The 23,606-nt window shown below is 37.7% G+C and overlaps 2 protein-coding genes across 4 annotated transcripts in view; one reads left to right on the top strand and one right to left on the bottom strand.

Annotated features, from left to right (window-relative positions):
• TXNDC12 (thioredoxin domain containing 12) overlaps positions 1-5,518 on the bottom strand; it is a 21,452-nt gene extending 15,934 nt beyond the window's left edge. The window contains exon 1 of one of the 2 annotated variants that reach the window (XM_081057638.1): positions 5,153-5,518. In XM_081057638.1, coding sequence (XP_080913764.1) covers positions 5,153-5,249 — 97 coding nt within the window. In that variant the 5' untranslated portion in view covers positions 5,250-5,518. The remainder of the gene's footprint in view (positions 1-5,152) is intronic. The other variant, XM_081057637.1, reaches the window with a different exon arrangement.
• BTF3L4 (basic transcription factor 3 like 4) lies at positions 5,400-23,606 on the top strand. Of its 2 annotated transcripts, XM_081057639.1 has the most exons (6): positions 5,510-6,545; positions 9,696-9,762; positions 13,190-13,303; positions 21,551-21,752; positions 22,566-22,625; positions 23,148-23,606. In XM_081057639.1, the coding sequence occupies exons 2-6, from the start codon at positions 9,709-9,711 to the stop codon at positions 23,192-23,194; spliced, it is 477 nt and encodes a 158-aa protein (XP_080913765.1). In that variant the 5' UTR covers positions 5,510-6,545; positions 9,696-9,708; the 3' UTR covers positions 23,195-23,606. The 2 variants fall into 2 exon arrangements, with proteins under 2 accessions (XP_080913766.1, XP_080913765.1); XM_081057640.1 differs by lacking the exon at positions 9,696-9,762 and having other exon boundaries at positions 5,400-6,545.

Below are 23,606 nucleotides of genomic sequence, written 5' to 3'. Positions count from 1 at the left end.
AAAAAACAAAAAACAAAACACGAACTATATGTTTACAAGAGTACCTAAAACAGAAGGACTTACAAAAGTTGAAGATAAAATGATTGAAAAATATATACCAAATAAAGTTAGGGAAGCTAGATTAATAGCAGGTAAAATAAAATATCTCCATAAACCTGGGCTACTCAGAAGCTAGCTGACAAAGGTGACAAACCATAGGAGGTTATTACTAAGAGAGACCCTCTCTTGACAGCATTAGTCAACAGATATTTCTGCAATGACGGAAATGTTCTATAGCTGCACTGTTCCATACAGTAACCACAATCCCCAGGTGCCTCCTGAGTACTTGAAATGCAGCTAATGCAACTGAGGAGCTAAATTTTTAATTGTATTTCATTTTAATTAATTTAAAATTTAAGAGTGACATGTGGCTAGTGCTACTGTATTGGACAGCACAAACTTAGAGATCAATTAGTCTCATGTTACAAAGGGGCAGAGCCTAGAAAAGGGCAGAGCCTACCCAAGACCACAAAGAAAGCCACAACCAGAATTTAGGTCTCCTGATTCCTAATTAAATACTTTTCCAGTACCCCAACACTTCCCAAGCTTCCCCACTGCATTATTCCTAAGAGTAAGTCCAGAGGTGTAATTTGGAACAATTCACTTATGAGTACAAAATTTCTTTGAAAACTTAAAAAGTACACTGGAATTTTTCATATCCAGTTTCCCTGAAAATAAAACCGAGCCGGACCATCAGCTATAATGAGTTCTTTGCATCAAAAATTAATGTAGGACCCCATATTATACTATGTTATATTATTATATTATATTATATTATACTATATTAGGCCCAGTCTTATATTAATTTTTGTTCCAAAAGACGCATTAGAGCTGATGGTCCGGCTAGGTCTTAATTTTGGGGAAACAAGGTAATAGTAATAATCACCACCGTTACTTTTTGAGTACTTGCTTACTTTATGTGATAATTATAATAACATAATGACAACAATAACAATATTAATAGTGACTAACACTACTAGGGCATTTAGTAATGCCAGGCACTATTTTTACACGTATTAACTTATTTAATCCTCACAATAAACTTACGAAGTAGAAATGCTAATTATCGCCATTTTACAAATATGGAAGCTGACGTTCAATAGCTTGCCCAAGGTTACACTGCCAGGAAGTGGCAGACCTGGGATTAGAACCTAGGTGGTGGAGTTCCAGAATCTGTAGTTTAAGGACTCACGATACTTTACTGCCTCCCTAGCAAAGACTAAAATGAATAAATGAATGAAGGAATGTGGCTTCACCAAAGCTGAAGGAAAACACTGACTTCAGATCTGGAAAACCCGAGTCCTTTTGTTTCCCTTCAAAAATAACTTGAAAATGTAGAGTGTTTATCTTTGTTACTAAAATCACCTACTCCGGGACACCACCCACACTCACACCCATGCCAATGTGGAACATCTGAATAGGGTCCAATTTCCTAAAGTGTCACCTGCACAGCCACTTAATTTATGCCGGTTATTTGCAAAGTGAGCTAAAGGCTCCCACGTCAGCAGCTCTTTCTCTAAAACATTAATTTAAAAAGGGGGAAAAAGAGAAAGTGACCATTTCTAAACACAGCATTTACATCAGAATTCCCAAGCTCTTTATCCTAAAATTATTTCCATCAGTGTAAACAAAAAAAAAAAACATCAGAAAAGTATTATCCATCCCCCTCCCAACTGACGAAAGGAAAGGTCAAGTGTCAGAGCTGGCAGCCAAGCCTCTAAACACAGGTAACACTGTACCTGAGAGGTAGAATAACATAGTGGCTAAATAAAGTCTGTCTGCAGTCAGACAGACTTTCGTTGGAATTCTAGTGTAGCCACTCACTGTTTTCACAAAGGCAAAATATGCCTAACAAAAATTTATATTCCATAGGGTTGTTCTGAATGGGAACAGGACAGTGTGGAAAGCAAACATTCCATTTGTATCAGTGCCAAATTTTTATTCCGTAGACTTGACAATCATCCATTTCTGTTTCAGGCAGAACACATGAATCGCCCCCACTGACAGCTTTCTTATTTCTCCTTTAAGTCTTCAAAGGAATTTCTGCACTCAGAGGTGGGAGTGGTATACTGGTTAAGAGCACTGGCTCTGGGATTTGTAGCCCAGCTAGCCCACTTACTAGCTGTGTGACTCCTGTGCCCCATTCTAGGTTCTTATCTGTGAAATGGGAATGATAATATTATCCATCTCAGAAGGTTATTATGAGAATTAAATCAGCCAACATGTGAAAAATGTACAGAACAGTGCTTGGCATATACCAAGTATATAATAAAAGGTAGTTATTACACTTCTCTCCATAGGTGACATATTCCAAATTTTTTAGCAGAGGGAGAATAACAAAATTATTTTAGAAGCCCAGAATATTAGAGCTGGAAGGACTCTTTAGGAATCATTTCTAGTCCAACTCTCTCACATTTAATGAATGGTCCCCAAGGAAGACCACAGCTATCTCTATGTTCTGACCAGTATTAAAACACAGGCCTTCTAATTCCCAACCAGTGCTCGCACCCCACCCCAGTACTTCCTCTTCTTAATGAAAACAGTAGAATTATTCAGTTCTCCGGTATGCAAACCATCTTCTGGAAAGAGCCAGAGCTACTTACACATCTGGGAAGAAATCTTACCCATCAAGATTTTCAGGAACCACTGCTTCGCGTAGCACTTTTTTGGGAGGTGGGGTGAGTGGTTTATAATCTATTTCCCAAGAATCCATACCCAAGAGATACAAAAAAATGGAAGCTTGAAATATTATTAACTCCTTTCAGGAACAATTAAATAGTTTTTGGGAGGACATAATAATAAACATTAACTAAATACTTTCCAAATTTGTAACACAATATTAAGTGCCTTTTTTTTTCATTTAATCATCACAACACAGTCCCCCTGCCTCAAGTTACCCTTCTCTGTGCTCCTAGTTACCTGGTGTTCCCTGCTCACAGTACATATCAGTGTCATGTAATTGCCTGCTTACTTGACTTGAGTCTTCAGACTATAAACTGAAAAAAGACAGGGACCACAACAATCACGTATACCATTCTTTCAAGAAATATTCCTAAGCATGAATAAGACAAACATGGTCCTGGCTTCCTGGGGCACACTACATTTTTCAAAGATAGTTGCAACAATACTTATCTCATTCCATATGCTCTTCTTACAATATGAACTCAACATTCCCCCATGCGGGAGGGGTCGAAGGGTGAATTCCCTCCCCCTTGAACATGCCCATACAGAGTACAGTGGAAGGGATGCCATGTGACTTGTAAAGCTAGATGATAAAAATGCTATGCATTTCCACCTTGTTCTTTTGATGCACTCACTCTTGGAATCTAGCTGTCTTACTGTAAGGAAGCCCATACTAGTCTATGAAGAAAGACTACATAGAGAAGAAATCAGCTCGACTAGGCCCCAGACATCATGAAAGCAAGTAACATATCTTCCCTATTGTGCCTTGTTTGAATTCCTGACCTACAGAATCATGAGTATAATAAAATGATTTCTTTACCCCACTAAGTTTTGGGGTGGTTTATTATGCAGTAATGGTAACTGGGATAACTACACAGAGCTTCATCTCTAACAAGGAATAAAGATACTGACTAGACGACTCCAAGGCAAGGGATTGCTTACATCTAACACAGTAACTAGAATGGAGTAAATTATTTGTTGATGCCCGAGGTAGTTACAGATAAGAGACTAAGCTTTGAGAAGTTAAGCAACTTGCCCCAGGCCTCTTAGCTGGTTCGTGGCAGAATAAATTAAAACTCAGATCTAAACCCACGCTCCTAACACTATACTCTTCTGTCTCTCTTGGAACTTACAATTTTATGCTAAATATACAGTAATCTGTTTTAAAATGGGATTGTCAGTATTTAAAAATTCTGGCCCAGGAGAATTCACTGTGCAGTTTCATCACTGAGAGGGAAACCCACATATCACCTTCTCAAAGAAGCGTTCCCTGAGCTTCCTAGCTCAAGTAATGCCAGCTCCCTAATCCTTTCCAGCCTTTCTACTCCATCTCAGTTTCATTTTCTTCCCCACACGATGTATCTCTGGCTGAAATGTCATATTAATTTGTTCGTGTGTCTACTGTCTGTCCCTCATGAGAACAGGAGCCTTGTCTGTCCTGTGTATCTCTATATCCACACTGCCCAAGGTAGTGCCTGAAATAAGGTAGGTGGTAAAAAAATTGTTTACTGAAGGAGTGACTATCATCTAGCTTTACAAGTCACATGAAGGAGTGACTGTATTCAGGCACACTGAAAGTCTACCCAATCTCATCACCCACCAATAAATGTACAAATAGAAAGGATAAGAGAAAACCGAATTTAAAACAGCAGGACTGCAGCACAGTCATTCCACACAGTAAGGTCTGTACAAAAAATGGAAGGGAAGGGGAATCCATGCAACTACTCATCCACTTAGAAAAGCATAAACCCTGAGTCTGAATGAAGAGGTGGGTAATGGGATGGAGTAGGGGTGGGTAACATCTCCTATTCTCTACTTATACGCCCTGTCCCCTCAGGCCTCAAAAAAAAAATTCATCTTCTTCTTTAGACTGAACCACAGGAGGGAAAATGGTTGGTGACCCCTCTTAACATGAGGCCTCCCCTCACCTACCCCTTCCTTAAGCACCAGTCATCTCTTCCTGGAACACAGGTGCTGTTCCCCGTAGGGCAAGGAGGAGGCAGTAACCTAGCTCTCCAGGGAAGAGGTGAGGAGAAAGATCTTCAGACTCAGCAAGAATCTCTGCATATGAAGGTCCCCAAAGGACCTAGCAGGAAAAGTGACCTTCCTTGAGGACCCACCGAGGGCTAAGCACTATGCTGGGCTCTTAAATGTGCTTTTCCTAATTCAAGGGCCATTCCTTAGCCCAACCCAAGAATTTGGGGAGGCCTCCAGTACAACTTCCCCATCACAACATTCCCCAGACCCACGACTCCCTAACCAAAGAAACCTTCAAACTCCAGGAGCGGTTGGAGAGGGTTAAAAAGAATCTGGAGCGGCTTAAGAGACAGAAAGGCAGGGGACTCTTGTTAAAGACTAGAAGAGAACTTAACTAGTTATACTGGGCTGGGACCCAGGATGAGTAAAGATTAAGATAAGAAGGCGGTCTGACCCTTTCCAAGCCCAGTATGTCCATCAGAAGAGGTGACCAGGAGCAGGAAACTGAAGCCCAGCAAACAGGTGGCCCCGAGACGAGACCGCGGCTCCATGGTAGTAAACGCGAGAGGCCACGGGGCTGATCAGATGCAGGGCCGGAGTCCCAGCAGAAGGTCCGCGCTGTACCCCAAGTGCGGCTCAACCCAACCCCTCGCCTTCCCAGATTTTTTTTTTTTTTTCTAACCCTGAAGGAAGTGATGTTAGACGGATGTGGGTGGTGCCTCCGGGGTCCGGTTTGGGACCGAGTGGGTTTAAAGGTGCAGTTCACGTAGAAGGGTACGGGTGTTGCTCTCGAGCTTAAGTTGCTTCCCCTAGATTCCGTGTGTTCAGTGGGAGGACCGAGAGGGGCAAAGGTGGGTGGTGATAGTGGGCGGTGGGGAGGACACGCGGAGAACCGTTGCTGGTTGCGTCCGCCTGCAGGCTAGCCCCGCCCCCAAGAACCGCTGCACTTAATATTCACAGCGCAAATTATTGATCTGCGAAGCCAGGCGTTCCGGACAGTGGCGGGTTGCCCATTGGCCTCGGGTGCCACGTTCCCCGCCGCAAAATATAAAAGACGGCAACCGGATCTCATTCTTAGGTTCCTGCTCGGGTCTCGGAGACCGGCAAACCTGTTCTGCAGCGCATGGTCTCGGTGCTTTGCAAGAATGCCTCTTCCTGCTGGAGAAGAATCACTGGACCTTATTTTTCTTTGCAACTGCATTTTTCCACTCAGGGATTATGCAACTAACTGATGCAACTTCGAGAAAACCAAACTTGGTATCTCTTATTGCAAAACTGCCCTAGCTCTTCAGGGATCCAGGACATTAAGTCACTGGGGGCATTTAAAGCGCAAAGCTTCTTCTGGTTGAATCTATTTGTTTTTTGTTGTTATTAAACTTTGTCGGTTGAGTGTTTCTCAATTTTCCTCTCTGACGCCTAACAGGTCAAAATTTCCCATCTCTCTTCCTGAGTGGAGACTAATTGTGTCGCCCTCGTTGACTCCGACAGTGTTTACTTCATGCCTAGGGCAAGACATCTGACAGAGTACACGCCCAAACAAAAATACATAGCGCCCTTTTATTAGGCTCCCTACAAGTTGGAGGCACCGACACAATTGAACGCTCCGGAGACTGCAAGCTCCAGAATGCCGCGCGGTCACCTGTCCCTGCCGCCTTTCTATTGGGAGGCACAGAGCAGACTGGGCTTTGTAGTTCGCCGATGCGCTCCCGGGATAGGCTGCTCTGGTGAGGGCCGGCTGTGTCACGTGGACCCCGCTCCCGCCGCCGCCGTCGTCTTTCTCTGTCTTGACTGAGGCAGCCATCTTGCTCTTGCCGCGTGCTGGTGTTGGAGGACCCTCCCTGCTTCAGGTGAGACCCCCGGCGGTCCCGCCACTCCACGGCCACAGGCCGCTGCGCACGGTGTCCCCCCGCCCTCTTCTTCCGACACCCGCCAACCGCTCGGGCTGCCACTTCCGCCGTGGAGTGCCAAGTGGGGGCGGAGGCGGCAAGCCTGGCCTCTGGGTTACCGGCGGCGCAGCTGGGGGTCGGCACCTGAGGGAAGGTCCCCAGCACCACCGCCCCTTGTGGGGGCGAGCGGGCCCGAGCTGTCGCCACGTAGATCCAGTCCCAGGAGGCGGGTGGTCCCCTGCCTCTGTCCTGAGACTCTTCATTATTCACAACAACAGTGCTGTGAGCTTTTGAGCTGTAGACAGCCTCTCTGTTGTCATCTCATTGGATCCTTCCCGACAGATAGGGAAACTGAGGTTAGCAGCCCCTGGCCCCCTAGTGCGAGGGATCGGATTAGGATGCAGCGCCCTTCACCTGGTAACGGCAGTATTTGTTTACACGTTGGCCTCCCACTTAGACATTGCCTTGCCCATCCTTATAGCACCGTCACACTGCTGGATGCTTAGTAGGCTGTCAGGAAATTGATGTGACACAGATGTTAACAGTGTTACACAGCTAGCGGATGGTGGTTTCGACTGTTTTCACTATACCATACATGTCCCCTCCGGATTGGTAACAATAGTTACCAGTTTTTAAGTATCTACTGTGAGCCATACCCTGTACTTGATAACTTAGCATTTAACCCTTAAAACAACCCTATGAGGTGTGTGAGGTTACACCTTTTCTAATACAGAAGGAATACAAGTTCAGAGAAGTAAAATACCTTTCCGAGACCCTAAGTTGTAGAACCTTGATCCTTCTGATTCTAAAGTCTATCTCTCTTTTCTCTCTTAGAGAAACCCCACGTAATAAAAAAGTAGGGACTAAGAGTTGCAATTATGTTATCTCTGCGTAAACATGTATGTGAAAGTGCCTACCACAGTGCTTGGAGCTTAGGCACACAACCGATACTGATTATAACCTCATTATTTACACCTTTTCGGGAGTCCTTGAGGTAAGGGCTAAAAGATTCTAGGATCCCCAAGTCATATGGGCTTAGGAAGTTACTTCTCCCTTTTGGGCCTAGGAAGTGACTTCCTTCTGGGCCGTCATGTGCAAATATATTAAATTGGAAGGGAGGTGAACTGTTTTTATTTGTTCATAATTTATACCCTGCTGCTGCTTGCAGGTATTTGAGATGGCCTCACGTACAAGACAATAAAGTACAGGTTGATTGAGGAATAGGGAATAAAACCAGGTGTTTTCAAGATTTAGTCCAGATTCTGAGTTTGACCTCTCAGAATCTAGTCCTCTTTCCTACTTGAATTCCACGCACCACAACCTGCTAGTAGACAATGAATCATCCTTTTCCTCCCCTATCCCCCTGGAGCTGCCAATCTTGCTAAAATGCTTTTTCTCTGAGATACTCCCTGGGAACAAATTCTCTGTTGTCCTGATGACCTCGAATAGAATCTGTTCTTTGGTTTATGCATTGATATAATGAGTTAATTTTGTTGCTTTTGTTTCAAACCAATCAGGAGTCTTTATCTTTGTCTTGACTTCTGTCTTCAGTCTCTTCTCGGGGATTGTCACTTCAAAATGCAGAAGAGTCCAAAAAGTTTACCCTGTGTCTAGTTCTATAATATTTTCACTTAGCCCCTTTTTTGTAAAAAAAAGTCCTTAGGCTCTTTGTTAGTTCACTACACTTTCATGGCCAATTCCTTTGAGAAAAGTAAATATTGGTCCTTTTCTGTGGATATTGAGTATAGAGATTGGGATCTACATCAGCAAATTTTAAGTCTGGCAAATTGAAATAGGTACACACCTGAGACTTTGGTGCTCTTAATCACACTTTCTCCTATAAAAGAGTGTTTTTAGCTGCTTGAGCATTATGATACAGAGCTGAACAAAAATTAAGGAATCATAAATTTTAAGTGTTATTTGAGAACTGGACTTTATTTGACCTTAAAGCAGAGACATATACAGGTTAGTGCCTAAGTACAGTGTCAAATTATAGAATGTGTAGTACTTATATAATCTTTGGTTCTCTTTCATCTCTCAAAAACAATCTTTTTCATCTGGATGATTATAAAGAGGTTACAGAATTGGCCAAAAAAGATTTGATAACAGCCTTGTCTTTTATTCCACCTCCCACATCTCAGTAATGATCTGTTGATCCACAGAACAAGTAAAACAAGACTTTAACATTGGCTTTTATTTGTTTATATAACGTGGAATGTTATGACCCATTATAAACTTAGGAACTTCTTTCCTTAGTATGAATATCACTGACCAGACTAGGATTCATGACTTTATAAGGTTCTCAGAATTTTCAAAATCAAGATTAGCTTTAAAAAGCTTATATTTAAGAGTTGTCTCCCCTCTTCCTCCCCCCAAAATTTAGTATTAATATAGCAGAGATGTGTTTTTGTCAAATTGTGCAGGGAGATACTTTGTTTTTTGTTTGCAAGAATATCTTGACAGTATGACATACTACATCAGTGCAAGGTATTGGATGAACTTTGTGGAACGTGCTGCAGCAGCAGTGAACATCTGAAAATCTGGTTCTCTTTCCCTATTACTAACCATCTGACCTTGAATAGAGGACACGACTACCTCATATCTTGATAGCTACACAGCCTATTGTTGAATTTCTTCTTCGGCCAGCTTTTTTTTTTTCTTCTGTTTATGGCTTGCAAGGAATACAGAATGTGTTTTGGGAGAAAAAAGTCTACTTAAGTGTTGTGCTAATGACATTTGGTAACAGCTCTCTGCTGTTAAAATCTTTGAGGGAAAAACTGGCGACAGAGATTTTGTAATTGGTTAGGTTTTACTGAATGCAAAAGCACCAAATCATGCTTTTAAGGAGGGATCTTCAAATAGGTATCTTTGAATCCCATGCTATTTTCTATTTGTATATTCCACTCCGTCGTGGTATTGTTTAATTTTGGTTCTCTTAATATCTGGTTTATGAAGCAAGAAAAAGTTATTAGTTATTAAGAATATAGATGTATTACTATCATGGTGATGATGAATACTGCAAGCTCAGTGAACTAGAAGGTACTGTTGCATAAACAGTTATTTTATTTTGGTAAAGCAGTGACTATAACAAATCTATTTTTCCCCCCCTAGATTTACCAACAGCATGAATCAAGAAAAGTTAGCCAAACTTCAGGCTCAGGTCCGGATAGGGGGCAAGGTGAGTGTGGCATAAGAAAATCTGATAGGAGAATGCATTATTACCAGATATTATGATTATGATTATGATTTTGGATTTGTGGTAATTGAAAATCTAAAATCTTTTCAATAATCAAGATCAAACCACATTCCAGTTTGAAAATAACTTGTCTAGGTCTAAAATAGATAACTAGAATACTCTTTCTGATGGTGAAGTGGAAATAGCCACCTTTGTTTGAATCCTCTGAACATCTGGTAGTTATGTGACATGAACAAGTTACCCGGTCTTGTAAAGCTTTCATTTTCATATCTGCAAAGTAGAAATAATCATACATAAGATGCTTCTACAGACCAGAGCAATATTTACAAAACACCTAACGTAGTATCTGTCACAGAGGAGATACTTAAATGGTAACTAGTATTATGTTAGTCTCTAATGTGGGTCATCCCAGATATTAAGGTTACCTCATCTTGACAGGATACACTTAATGCTACAGTTAAGTTTATAAGAAACAACTGGAGATGCTCAAGCTGTTTGTAGGTTTTGTTCATTGCTAGGCTTTCCTCCCAAATTCCTGCCTATATGAACGTGAGCATTCTTATTCCATGTACTCTTTGAAGCCTAAGGATGAGCTAGTTCTCAGCATCAAAAATCTTTGATTCCCTTCAGCTCTGGCCCCAGGTTCAAGGAGAATGTTCTACCCTTATCTCTGCCCAGTACAATCTTCCTTTGCAAAAGGAAAAGCAGAAACAGTGCTTACCTCAAACGTGGGTAGGGGTTGGTAGGACAGACACTATGTAGCAGCCCCACTGTGTCCTTTACTTTGTTGATAACCACAGCTCCTGGTGATGGGACAGGGGATTTCATAGTGATACTGTTATAGGACTTTAGAGTCATAGTAACACATTCATATAACCAAAGTAGTTACATTGTAGCATCAAGTGTAGTGTAATATACCAATGTAAAAACTAGCGACCATAGACTATACCTAGAAGAGCTTGATGCAGAATATCACTATTTTTTATATATTAAACTAGGTAGTTAGCACATTCATTCATTTCAGTAGTTTACTGAGCACCTACTATGTGCAAAGCACATAGTAGATAAACAAGTCAAAGTTTCCTGCTCTTGACAGCGTGGAAGAAAGACATGCTCACAATTACACTATAGAATAATACATGCTAAAATAAAGTACAAGGTGCTCTTGCCTAGGAGAAACAAGGAAGTCATTACTGAGCTGAGATTTGAAGAATAAGAATTTATCACCAGGTAAACAAGTGAGAGGGTGAGTGGGTAGGTTAAAAAGGGATTGTCATTCTCACACATGCAAAAGCACAAAGGATGCTAAGATAACATGGTGCTTTAATGGAATGGCTTGCTTTAGTTTGGTATAGTTAGAGTTTAGAGTACATAATGGATAAAAAATGGTTGGAAATGAAACTACCAGGTAATTTTGGGTTGGATCATAGCCTTAAATGCCGTACTAGGGGCTTAGAATTTTATCCTATAGGCAAGGGGCAACTATTGAAGGATTTTAAGAAGGAAATAACAGCCATTTTAGAAAGGTAACTGCTGGCAATGTGGAAAATGGAGTTAAATAAAAATTTGCATAGAGAACAGTTGAGAGGCTACTGCTGTACTGTGTAAAATGTAGGGGTTAGAATTGATATGACTGATAGAATATGGAGGATGAAAAGAAGACAGAAGAGTCTGGGATGTCTCCCATATTTCTGGCTTTAGAGACTGGCTATCTGGTGGTACCATCAGCTATAAAACATAGGAAATATAAGAAAAATAGTTTCGTGCACTGATAAGCTTTTAGACATGTTGAATTTAAGGGGTCTGAGGATCATTTGAGTTGAGGTATCCAGCAAGCAGTTGAACCATCCTGAGTCAAGAATGCTTCACAAATAAATGAGCACCTATGTAAATTGTCACTTCTAGTCCATCCGGCAGCAACTGGATTTCATCACAACCTCTGCTGCTACTCACAAAGCTCTCTTCCACTCCCACCAGAATTGCTGAGACTGAAGCCCCTGTCTTCCCTCAGTAAGGCTGAGTACGACTGCAGGAGCTACCCAGAGATTGAAACCTCCATTCCTTTTCCCTTACTTCTGCCAGGTCTCAAAAAGGGTTAGCCCTCATGACTTAGGCTGCTTTTGTTGGTGTTGCAGCTCTGCTTTAGGTTTCACTTTTGTAAATTGGCCCAGGAACTTTATCGATTATTTTAAATAGTTTTTCAATGGAAAAATGTATTTATAGAGTTTCAAAGTATCCATTTAGAAATGAGCTTTTTCTATCTCAGTAAATAGTACAATATTCAACCTATTTGCTCAGGCCAAAATTCTAAGCATCATTCTAGAGTCCCTTTTTCTACTTCTAATCCATCAGTAAGCCCTGTTGGTTCTTCTGACATATTGAGCTCTCTCCATCTCCACTGCCACAACCTTCATCTTTCATCAGAACTGCTATAGTAGCTTCCTGATTGATGTCATTGTAGTTGATTTTCCACAGCAGCCTCAGTCATCTTTTAAAATCATAAATCAGATCAAGTCATCTCTATGCTTAAAACCTTCCAATGGCTTCCTAGTGCAATTTGAACAAAATCCAACTCCTGCCTATGGCATTCTAGGCTACATGACCTAGCCCTTGCCTATCTTTCTGATTTTATTTTCCTCCTCCTTTCCCATTGTTCACTCTTCTTTAGCCGTACTGGCCTGCATTCTTTCTCTAAACATACCAGGTTCATTCTTGTTTCATTTTGCTGGGATCACTCTTCCCTAGATCTTCCCATGGGTCTCAGTTCATATGTCACCTCTTCATAGGGGCCTTCCCTGAACATTCTAATAAAGTAGTGCTTAGCTCCCACCCAATGCTCTTATCAATGTTTTTTTCTTAATACCCTTATCTGATTTGAATGACCGAATTTATTTATATATTAATTGACTTTTCTCTCCCACTATAATATATGCCCCTTGCAGTAAGAACTTGATCTTTTTCATTCCTGGATTCTAGGACTCTAGTACACTCACATACAGGCATTTGATTCTTAATTATGTCATAATCTCCAGTTTCAGAATATCTTTAGACTTTATTGTTGGGGTAGTAGGTATTATTTAAAAAAAGCATTCCTTGTAATGTTTGAAAGTTGTTCTAAAACACTAAATTGTCTTGAAGTTATAAATTATTTTTTATTAGAAAATTTTTGAAATATAATGTGTTGAAACGATAAAAGCTGGGTATTGGAAAGAATAAGACCTGGTTAGAACTGACCTTCAAAAATCTGGATTAGGCTGACAGACACAACTCTGAGCAGTATTATTAATCATTACTATTAAGTCAGCAATTTCTTACGTGGGTTTTAGTTAGGGTACTGTGGATTGGAAGACATGCGATTGCAGTTGCCAGAGGCAAGGCATGCTAACCCTTCTGTTTGGTTATTTTTCAGGGTACAGCTCGCAGAAAGAAGAAGGTGGTACATAGAACAGCTACAGCTGATGACAAAAAACTTCAGAGTTCTCTTAAAAAACTGGCTGTGAATAATATAGCTGGTATTGAAGAGGTATGATCATTTTGTAAATTGTTAAATTATGTAGATGAATAGCACATTCACAAATCGTTATCCATACTTTTCAAATGTAAAATATCAGCTTAGCGGACTCTGATATTGTCAATCAGAGGTCTTCGATTGACTGCAGCTTAAATTTGCTTATTGTATAAAATTGGATGATTGTCCAAAACAATAACTTTAGTAGACAGCTAAGGAATTCATCATACTGGTCAGACTCAAAAGTATTTGCATGTATGACAAAATTATGGAACTCATCTTGAATTTTAATGTAAGATATTTTTTCTAATAATACAGAATAAAGAAACCCTATGATTTCATTAAATAAGGTGGACTTTTTTCCCATAAGAGCACCATTCTAATCTACAAAGTCTCTCTAATTACTACCTCAGCCAAGAAGCTCTAGCAGTAGCTTTCCGTGGATTTCTTGCTAGTCCTCTTTCAAAAATTTTTGTTAAACTTTTTAAATCATTTTATTATATTTTGATGATACTACTTTCCTCAAATATGAAGGCAAAGATTGATGTTACTTCAAAAGACACTCGAAAAATTATAAAATTATCACATCAACTATTTGTGATCTGTTAACTATCTAGATCCACTTCTACCTAATGATTCTATTTCTGATAATTAACAGTGTTTAAATTTTCACTGCTGTAAGTTAGATTTAATTATATCATTACTATCTGTGGTACCACCTCACCAAAGAGAGGGAAAGTACCTGCCTTATATCCTGTATTAGTGAGCACCTATCATGCAGGATTCATTATTTACCCCATTATAGATAAAAGAAATCCCCGTCAGTGTTTCCAAGGACATTGCTGTTTTTTCCTTTTTCAGATGTTAATGCAGGTGTTATTTCCTCTCAGAAGCCTTCCTGGTAGCACACATACAGATATGTACAAAGAAGGGTTAGGTGCTTTCCCTATGTGCCTTATAATGTCCTGCATCTACTTTTGTTATAGCATTTATTAAACTGAATTGTGAATTCCTTTTTGTTGGTATTGCCAAGACAGTTCTAACCTTTTGAGGAGTCATCGCTCTAGAACATCACACAGAAAGTTAATGCTACATAATAGGCATGTACACATTCTCATTGTGCACCCCATGTATATGCTATCTTCCAGCCCTCACAAACTAGTTGTATAGAGAAAATATGCATGAAGATAATTAACAATGCAAGGTAACAAATGTCAAATTTCTAATATTTGAACTTAAGATGGGGAGAATTTTTACTTTTTCCTTCTTTCCCTTTCTAAAGTTGAATTTTGAGAACCAAGATATTTATACTTTATATAATGCTTTGCAGATCTGAAATAATTTTGTTGAGGAATATATGGTATGCTATATATATAATCTGGCTTGCGTCAAACATTATGTTTTCTGTTACTATATTTAAAATAAAATTCTTTTCCATTTTTTCTAAAGAAAATGACACATTTGGTTTAAAAACAGCTATTAGGAGGGGAAAGGAAGCTATTACATTAAATGTATACGTGAAAACATGTACAGTATACAGACACACTAAGATATGAAAAATATGTATGTTAGAATAGACAAAACATCAATTACAATTTTGTTATTTTTAATTTGGGATGTTTTAAACTTGTTTCACAGTGCTGAACTCTGAAGAATATACTGTCTTTTTGTTTTTGGGCAGTTTAAGAAGAGCAGGTAAAAACTTTTGAAAAGAGAAGACACTATTGCCAAAAGTAATAATACTGTTTTCTGTACTTACGACCTACAAAACATCAAAAAAGTAGAAAGCCTTCAGTTTGGTGGGTGATGATCAGGAAGATCAGTGATGGGTTTCAAATCACATTGAATGCACTTCCGCTAAGTAAAGTTCTAATCTTACTTTCTAGGCTGTCAGTATTGGTGATTATCCTCCCCCCCAAAAAAACTTAATTTATGTTCTCTTCAGAAACTTGAAAAAAAACTGAAGGAGTGTTTGGATTAAGACAGGCTTCTCTGGTCTTTCATTTATTCTTTAGTTTGTTGATTTGCTGTAATAATTATAATCATATATAGATTTCTTTTACATGTTACCAAAGACAGATAAATTCAAAGCTGAAAAAAAGTAAGGGACAGGGGAGTCAGAGACTGTTTCATATAAAATCAAGTTTTAGGAAGGAATTCCTAGGTGAACTCCAAGAATATAACCCAGAACTAAATTTCTGGAAATGTCTTATGTTCTGTGACATTTGAAGATATTTGGATGTGCTTCTTATTTGGTAATCGAATTGGACATAGTGATAGCTGTCACCTTTCTTGCCCTGATAACATGACTCTATCAATAATAGGAGCTGTTCCATAATCATTTTTCATGATTTTATAAGATTTATTTGATAAAATATGTCATCAAAAATCTGAATCTCTGGTTCAGATGGCCTAGTTGTTTCATGGAGTTTTACTATTACATTCAGAGGATAGCTTCTATCTAACTAGGGTATAAGTCTGCCTCTATGAAATCTTGTTTATCTTTCCAGTCATAATTAATCAACCCTTGCTCTGTACTTCCTTCCATTGCCCTTAGCTTAAATTGCTCTTCTATAATACATTTATTATTACCTTATATTGTGGGGGCAGGTAGTCTGTTTTCAGTAGATGGTAATGAGTCTTGACAGCAGGAACCATGTTTGTTTATTGTTTATAGCATGCTGACTTGCATGATGAGATGTCTTGGGCCTATTAAGTTTGAGATACTGATTAGGAGGAGTTATTCTGCAACAAGTTAGCCATAGGACTCTGGAGTTCAGGAGAAAGTTTAGGACTGGGAATGTAAATTTTGTAATTGTACACATAAGTTTTACTGTTTATGTTTTCCTCTTCCTGGTTCTTATTTTTGCTTGAACCATTTGTACTGAAGGAGGACCTAAAGTTACTGGTTGACCCTTACCACAGTTCCTTCTTCCTCCAAGTAGAGCCTCAAGTGCTGATGTTTCAACACCTCTGAGTGCAGGAGAGTAAAAGGGAAGCACCATGGCCCATTCACCTTATTATTCCAAAGCAACCTTACTTTGTCTTAATTTCCTGCTTTTTTGTTTTGTTTTTGTTTTTTTTTACTATATTTTATTGTGGTAAAATAAATAAAACATAAAATTTTCAGTTTTATCCATTTTTAAGTGTACAATTCAGTGGCATTAATAACAATCACAATGTTATACAACCACCACCATTATCTATTTCCAAAATCTTTCATTATTCCAAACACAAACTCCTTACCCATTAAGCAATAACTCCTGTTTCCCTCTCCCTCAGCCCCTGCTAACGTCTGACCTACTTTCTGTCTCTGTGGATTTGCCTACTGTAGCTATTTCATACAAGTGGAATACAGTATTTGCCCTTCTGTATCTGCTTCCTTTACTTAGCATACTGTTTTCAAAGTTCATCCATGTTGTAGCATGTGTCAGAACTTCACTCCTTTTATAGGCGAATAATATTCCATTGTATGGATAGTACCACATTTAATCTATTCATCTGTTGATGAACATCTTTTGTTTTCAAAATAGCTTCCCTACCCAATATAAATGTATATTGTCAGTGTAGAAAATTAGGGGTATGTAGAAAATATGAAGAAGAATAGTAACATTCAATCATAATCCCATTAAACAGAAATAACTACTACTAGTCTTGTATTTCCCATTTTTGTATGCATATATTTTTTATTTTATTATTTTTTTAAGGAGGGCACGGCTCACAGTGGCCCTTGTGGGGATCGAACCGACAACCTTGGTGCTACCAGCACCACGCTCTAACCAACTGAGCTAACTTGCCACCCTGTATGCATACATTTTTATACATAAATTTCTGAGACTATTAGATGTACAACTTGGAATCTTTTTTTCTAGATAGCATTGTATTATAAAAATTGTTTCATATCATTAAAATACTCTTCTTAATCATCAGTCTAGATGTCTACATATATTCCAATATCTGGATATACCATAATTTAACATTTCTTTATTATACATTGTAATGCTTTGATAATAAAAGAATACATGTTGGACTTTAATGTATATAAATAGTTAACCTTCATCTCTGATTTCCTTCAGATAGATTTTTGGAAATACAACTAGTGGCTGAAAGAGCATGAACATTTTTAGAACTCTTCATATTGCCAAATTGCTTTTCAAAATGGATATACCATTTTACACTATTTACAGCATAGCTGTAGATAATTCATTTCATTAGATTCTTGCCACCAGAGCATAAGAGAAAATGACCCCAGCATATCATATAGTGTTATGACAGCTGTTAGCTTTAGCTTAGATCAACAATAATAGGTTATACTTCATTTTAGCCTTTAGAAATAAGCAGGTACTGAGCTTTTTAGAAGGATTGAATGAGAAAGATACTCATGGGAATCTGTACAAAACCCATAATCCTCAAAATATGACTCACAAAATCCCAGATACTTATATGCCTTATATTTTAAATGTTATTTCACCCCATTAATATATAGGAGGAAGGCAATAAAAATGAATTTTTTTTGTTAAATATTTAAGTGCCACTATATATAGGAAGGAGTGGCAATAAAATTTCATTTTAAGACAACTGTCAATTCTCAGAACTGCAGCTACCTGGCCTAGTGGGGAGACTTACATACAAGAAAATCACATCGCAGAAAAATTTAAACCTCTTCTCTGAACTGAGAGGGCAGTTATCAGTAAGAGCTATGGAGTCAAATATAACTTTGTGAGCTTCCTATAGCCTTAAAAACTTACTGCTGTGTAAGAATAAAACAAGCATCAGATTTACGAGATAGAAGGCTGCTGTGATTTATGTGTGCCCTACTCAGAGGCCAGTGAAGGCAGGGATTTTTAAAGTGTTGATAGCAGCATAATAGTGCCACCCAGCAGTTGCCAGGAATGACTTAATGGCCCTAAATTCTGTAGGGCAGTCAGGCTGATTCTGAAAGTTCAGAACAATAGGAAAAGTCAGGCCAAAGATATAGCCCAGGAGGTTCTGCGCATCTTCATTGGCGGCATTACTGATGCTATTTCTAAACCTTGCATTTGGAAGCTGAGGTCTGACAGCATCAATGATTTTAGAATAAATTGTATAGGATGTGTCCGTTCATTCAGCAAATTTAAGTGACTATTATGTGCTGGACACTTGGGGGCGTACTGTGTCCGGTAAGGCATGGTCTATGATCTCAAGTTCACCTTCTAGTAAGGTCAAAGACTTGAAAACAATTATACTACAACAATTTAATTTAATTGTAATACCCATAAAGTGCAGAAGTTACATAAACCACCTTGAATTTTCACAAAGAAGCATCTGATTCAGGACTTGGATAAATGGGAATTTGCAAGGTGAAGAAGCCGGAAAAGGTTATTCTAAATAGTGCAAACTGCATATGTAACTGCACTGGGCATGAGAGGACAGAATACTTTCTGGTAATTATAAGACGTGTCAGTATTTTTAGAGGGAAAAATAAGAGCAAGGGCATCTGGTATTTTGGACTGGGGTCTCAAAAATGCTTCCTCCACTGCTCAAGTAGCATACTTTACTTTCAAGTACTTGTTAAGTAGGAAAAACATTTTGACATAAAGGAGCTGTTTGATTCATTGAAAAAGGGACCTGATTGATTGAAAAAGGGACCTATAGTAGCTAGTTTAATAATCTTTGTTTACTTGGCTGCTCCTTGTTCTTATACTGTGTATAGATTATATGTCTTATTTAAACCAAACATCAGTAAATCACTGGAAGAAGTGAATTCTCTATATGAAATGTATACAGTTTACTTTGTGAATTTAACAAGTTCCTATTCCTGCTTTTACCTCTAAAAGGGAAGTGTTTTAACTGACCAACCCAACAATTCATCCTTTGATAGTTTCTAATAGCTTGTGTCTAAAAGCCTTATATAACCGCCATTGCTCAGTAGAGAGGAAGGAATGTTAGAAATAAAATATTCTGGCCTTTTTAACTTCTAATATTTCATTCTCTTTATTCTAAAATTAAACTTTCCATCCCTTTCTGGACCTTTTTATTCATGAAGCTTCATCTTTTATACAACCCCATTTAAAACAACCATTAATAAATTTCTGTTTCACAGTCTGAGATGGCATTCGTCTTGCTTTTCACACTAAACTCAAACAACATATTTCAAACTACAAAGACCTACATCAGGATGTAAATATGGCCTTTGGAAAAGAAGCTTGAACAGAAGGAAAATTCATAAAATTTATTTATTCTTTTTGGCCCCATGTTAGCCTCTTACTTATTCTGTAGCCAGAAATTATCCATATATCTATGCTGTTTTCCTCTTGCATTCTCAATTTAGCCTATATTTTGAAATAAATAATTCTCTAGTAAGCTTTCATAGGGCCACAGAATTGAATTTTTATAGGCAAATGTTTTAAGAATGCTAATGACATTGTAGGAAGGATACCAAACAGAATGTTAAGAAATTCAGATTCAAGTTCTGAGTTTGCATATACTTGTCCTTTGGTATGTTGCTTAACCAACAGCTCATCTTTAGTATTTATTTCTTTAACAACTGATTTGAACTAGAAGACCTTTAAGTTCAACAAATATATGGCCTGAAAAAAAGATGGCCTTTTTTGAAACAATATTGATTTCAAATCTCTTGTGATTTTAGGCTGTAAATTTGAAAAACTCAAATTGCAATATTGGAGACTCCTTTATTAATAAATTACATGGTTTGGTCTTGATTTAGAAACTATAGTCCTACCATATGTTTATTCTTTTCCCAAATTAAAAATATGTGATTCTAGGATAGATCCAGAGCAACATCCCATTTCATTTCCACTATGCCACCTCCTTCTCAAGCCATTTCTCTCCCAGATTTTTAGCCACTTTAACATTAAACCTTTCTAAGCTATAATTATCTTCAGAACTATATAATTTATTTTTTAAGTTAATATAAAGTATTTTAAACTCACGATATTTGTTCAGAACAGCTGCACTGAATGCTTACTGTGTATAATATACATAATAGAACTTTAAGTACAGTACTGAGAGAGGGAAGGGTATAAAATTCAAATAGTGATCTTTGTCATAAAAAAACAAAAAAGGGAAATTATTTGTGGGATTTAGTTATAGTTGTCTAGGGGATTTGCCTTTATTTTCTCTGTGTTCCAGGTCTTGCCTGAAATTTAGAAGCCCTTTTCTTCCCCTTCTTTCTGGTGCTGTCTGTCAGTGGTGGTGATCACCTCTGAGGAAGAAAAGCCCACTTCCACTGACTATGGAGAACACTCAGCATCTCTGCTTGATTGTGACAAGGGCAGTTTTTGGATGGATCATGAAATGCTTCTAAAGTAGCCAAGTGTTAAATCTCCTAACCTTTTTATACAATAAGCATGTTACCACCAAGGTAACTTACCCAGTGGAGTCAACTACATAGTGGAATCACATTATTTACACATTTAACTTAGGCAAATTCAACTCTACTAAAACACAGAAAGTGACAGAAAAATAACTGTTAAGTAGGTCGTGTTCAACCTTCCTTTTCAGTAAGTCTCAGACAATGGATTAAATCAAATCTGAAACAGTCAATTCATATTGGTGAAAGCTATAGAAAGAATATGAGGATGGTTTTAAAGTTTTCCCAGTAATTAATAAAGATGCTCAAGTGGCCAGGCAAGTGGGTGGGAGAGAGATTTACAAGGGCTACTAAAGGTTGAGAAACAATACTTTAGAATTAGAGCAACTGACAAAATCCTCTTCAAGGGATGACATGATGAGAACAAGAAATTTTTATTAATTTATTAAATGTACAAAGGAGTGAAACACCTGATTGATTAAATTTCTGAGTGTTCTTTATGGATTTTCAGTGGTTATTTTTGCCATATTATATTACCCCGTTATAACCTGTTCCCTAAGTGAGAGGCTATCCCACCAAATGGTATACTGTACCAATTTAGTTTAGTAGTATAAATTGAATAAGATAAATAGATATTTCATTTAAAAGCTAGTTGTTAGCTGATTGTTATATTATTTTTAAATGTGGGCATGAACTTCTTTTTCATAGAAGTATTCGAATTTAAAATCTAGGTTCTTTGACCATCCTAGTACTTTGTGCTATTTGCACCATTTTACTTTGTTGTGAGGGTCTTTATCCACCCATATGCACTGCTTAGATAATTACTACCTTGGTATTACAAAACTACTAAACACAAATACATAATTGGCTAAACTGTTTTTTAAAAAGATACTTTTAGTTGTATCTTTTTTGTTTCATGTGAAGTATGTTTTTCTTTCATGATCATACAGGTAAACATGATTAAAGATGATGGGACAGTTATTCATTTCAACAATCCCAAAGTCCAAGCTTCCCTTTCTGCTAACACCTTTGCAATTACTGGTCATGCAGAAGCCAAACCAATCACAGAGATGCTACCTGGAATATTAAGTCAACTTGGTGCTGATAGCTTAACAAGTCTTAGGAAGTTAGCTGAACAGTTCCCTCGGCAAGGTAGGTATTTCAATTTAGTACCTCTTTTCCTCCCCACTTTAAAGAAACTAATGATTTAAAAGGTGTCCTATTTTATGTTGGAAGGATTTGCCTGTATATATATTTTGCTTTTATAATGTTACTTATGTGCTTCATAAATTTTTCAGTTTGTTTCTTTAATAATTATGCAATGTGGCATAAGAATATTTGGGTACATTTTGGTAGTAATATAGAATGTTGAGAGTAATTACCTAAAAGGAAAGTACCAGGATATGCAGGCCACATTTTATAAACAATCAATTTGATACTCACTTCTGACTAATGACAAGAACATAGTGTTATCACAGAACTATATTTTTGTTTAACATTGTTAATTGTACTATCGATGCAGCAACCATACGTTCTGAATTTCCAAGATAGTTCTGGTTTCAAATGTGTATTGTGACCCCTAAGAATCAAAGAGCCTATTATTTCAGTGCTCATACTATATAGATACTCTCTTATATGAAAAGAGATGGAAAAAATCTTGAATATTGATTTTTTTAATTTGGAGAATATGGAATTTGGAGAATAAATTAACTATAATGTCTTTATTCAGACTAATCTGTATTACTCCATTTAAATGTTACTATCACTGCCCATTGAAATTGCCAGCTGTATTTAGTATATATCTAATGAAGTTAAAGTTTAAGTGATTTTTATGGCATTAGATTAGACAATATTTTGCCTTTTCTGAACAATTATATCAGATTTAGACAGGAGAAAAGGATCAACAGTACAAGTGTCTGTAGATGTCTTTGTTCTCAGTGACTAATTTTAAAACAATCTTTGTAGTGTTGGATAGCAAAGCACCAAAACCAGAAGATATTGACGAGGAGGATGATGATGTTCCAGGTAAATGACATTTCTTTAGTTTTCAGGTTTTTAGCATTCTGCTTATCTCATTTAATTCGTTGCATAATGACTTACAGTTTGGGGTTGATGAGCTCGTGAATTTAAATTGATTCACAATGATGAGACTATGATCTAATGAAAAAGAATAAAAGCCCTCTCATTTAGAACTTAGAATCAAAAATTGTCACACAAAGCTCTGCTGCCTGCATTTATTATTTTGGAATCACTGTGATTATAAATTTGTATAGTTACCGTTATTACATTTCTGTGGGAATTTTGATTGACATATGAAAATGCTGTTCACTTAGTAGTTTGCATTGACCAAAAAAAGACTAACATTTCGTTAGGATTACTGTTTTAAGAAGATAAATGAAGCATTATTAGTGAAATGCCGCCAATTCATTTCTGCCCCATGTCCTGTATATTTTGAGGCTAATTCTAGTAGCAATAATTTTGTTTTTATTGGGGTTAGAATGAAATACAGGAATTTACCTCATTTATATCCTTGTACTTTTTTTTCAGATCTCGTAGAAAATTTTGATGAGGCATCAAAAAATGAAGCTAACTAAAATCTCTCTGGTTTTTGGAAGCTGGCATGGACTAGATTTAACAGATCAGCTTGTGGTTCCAAAGTTTTACAGACACGGAGAACATCAACTGTTACTAGTTCAGTAATATAAATATTTTGTATATTAATAATGCTGTTTGTTCAGCATTTTTTGGTCATTTGATTTTGCATTTTGCACTTCCTCCCTGGATCTGTTCTTTTGGTCAAAATACGAAGTATTGATGCAGTTTGAGGGTGTTTTGATTTTTGACTCTTGGCTTTTTCTTTCATTTTTTTTTGTTTGGGGTATTTTTGGTGTATGTATGTGTATGTATGCGTGCGGGTATGTGTGTATACAGTGGAGAGCAAATTGGAAAACAGTTCTATTTATCCTCTTCCTTCCCCCAATAGAAATAAAACAAATCTTTACATTT

This window comes from Rhinolophus hipposideros (assembly GCF_964194185.1).
Source record: "Rhinolophus hipposideros genome assembly, chromosome: 8".
In the NCBI taxonomy this organism is placed as follows: Eukaryota; Metazoa; Chordata; class Mammalia; order Chiroptera; family Rhinolophidae; genus Rhinolophus; species Rhinolophus hipposideros.
This window is presented reverse-complemented; position numbering and strand designations above follow the sequence as displayed.

Excerpts from the sequence above, each read along its gene's own strand:
- BTF3L4 (XM_081057639.1), top strand. The coding sequence starts at position 9,709 with ATGAATCAAGAAAAGTTAGCCAAACTTCAGGCTCAGGTCCGGATAGGG. Across the intron at positions 9,763-13,189 it reads AGGTCCGGATAGGGGGCAAG|GGTACAGCTCGCAGAAAGAA; the intron begins GTGAGTGTGGCA and ends GTTATTTTTCAG. Across the intron at positions 13,304-21,550 it reads ATATAGCTGGTATTGAAGAG|GTAAACATGATTAAAGATGA; the intron begins GTATGATCATTT and ends ATGATCATACAG.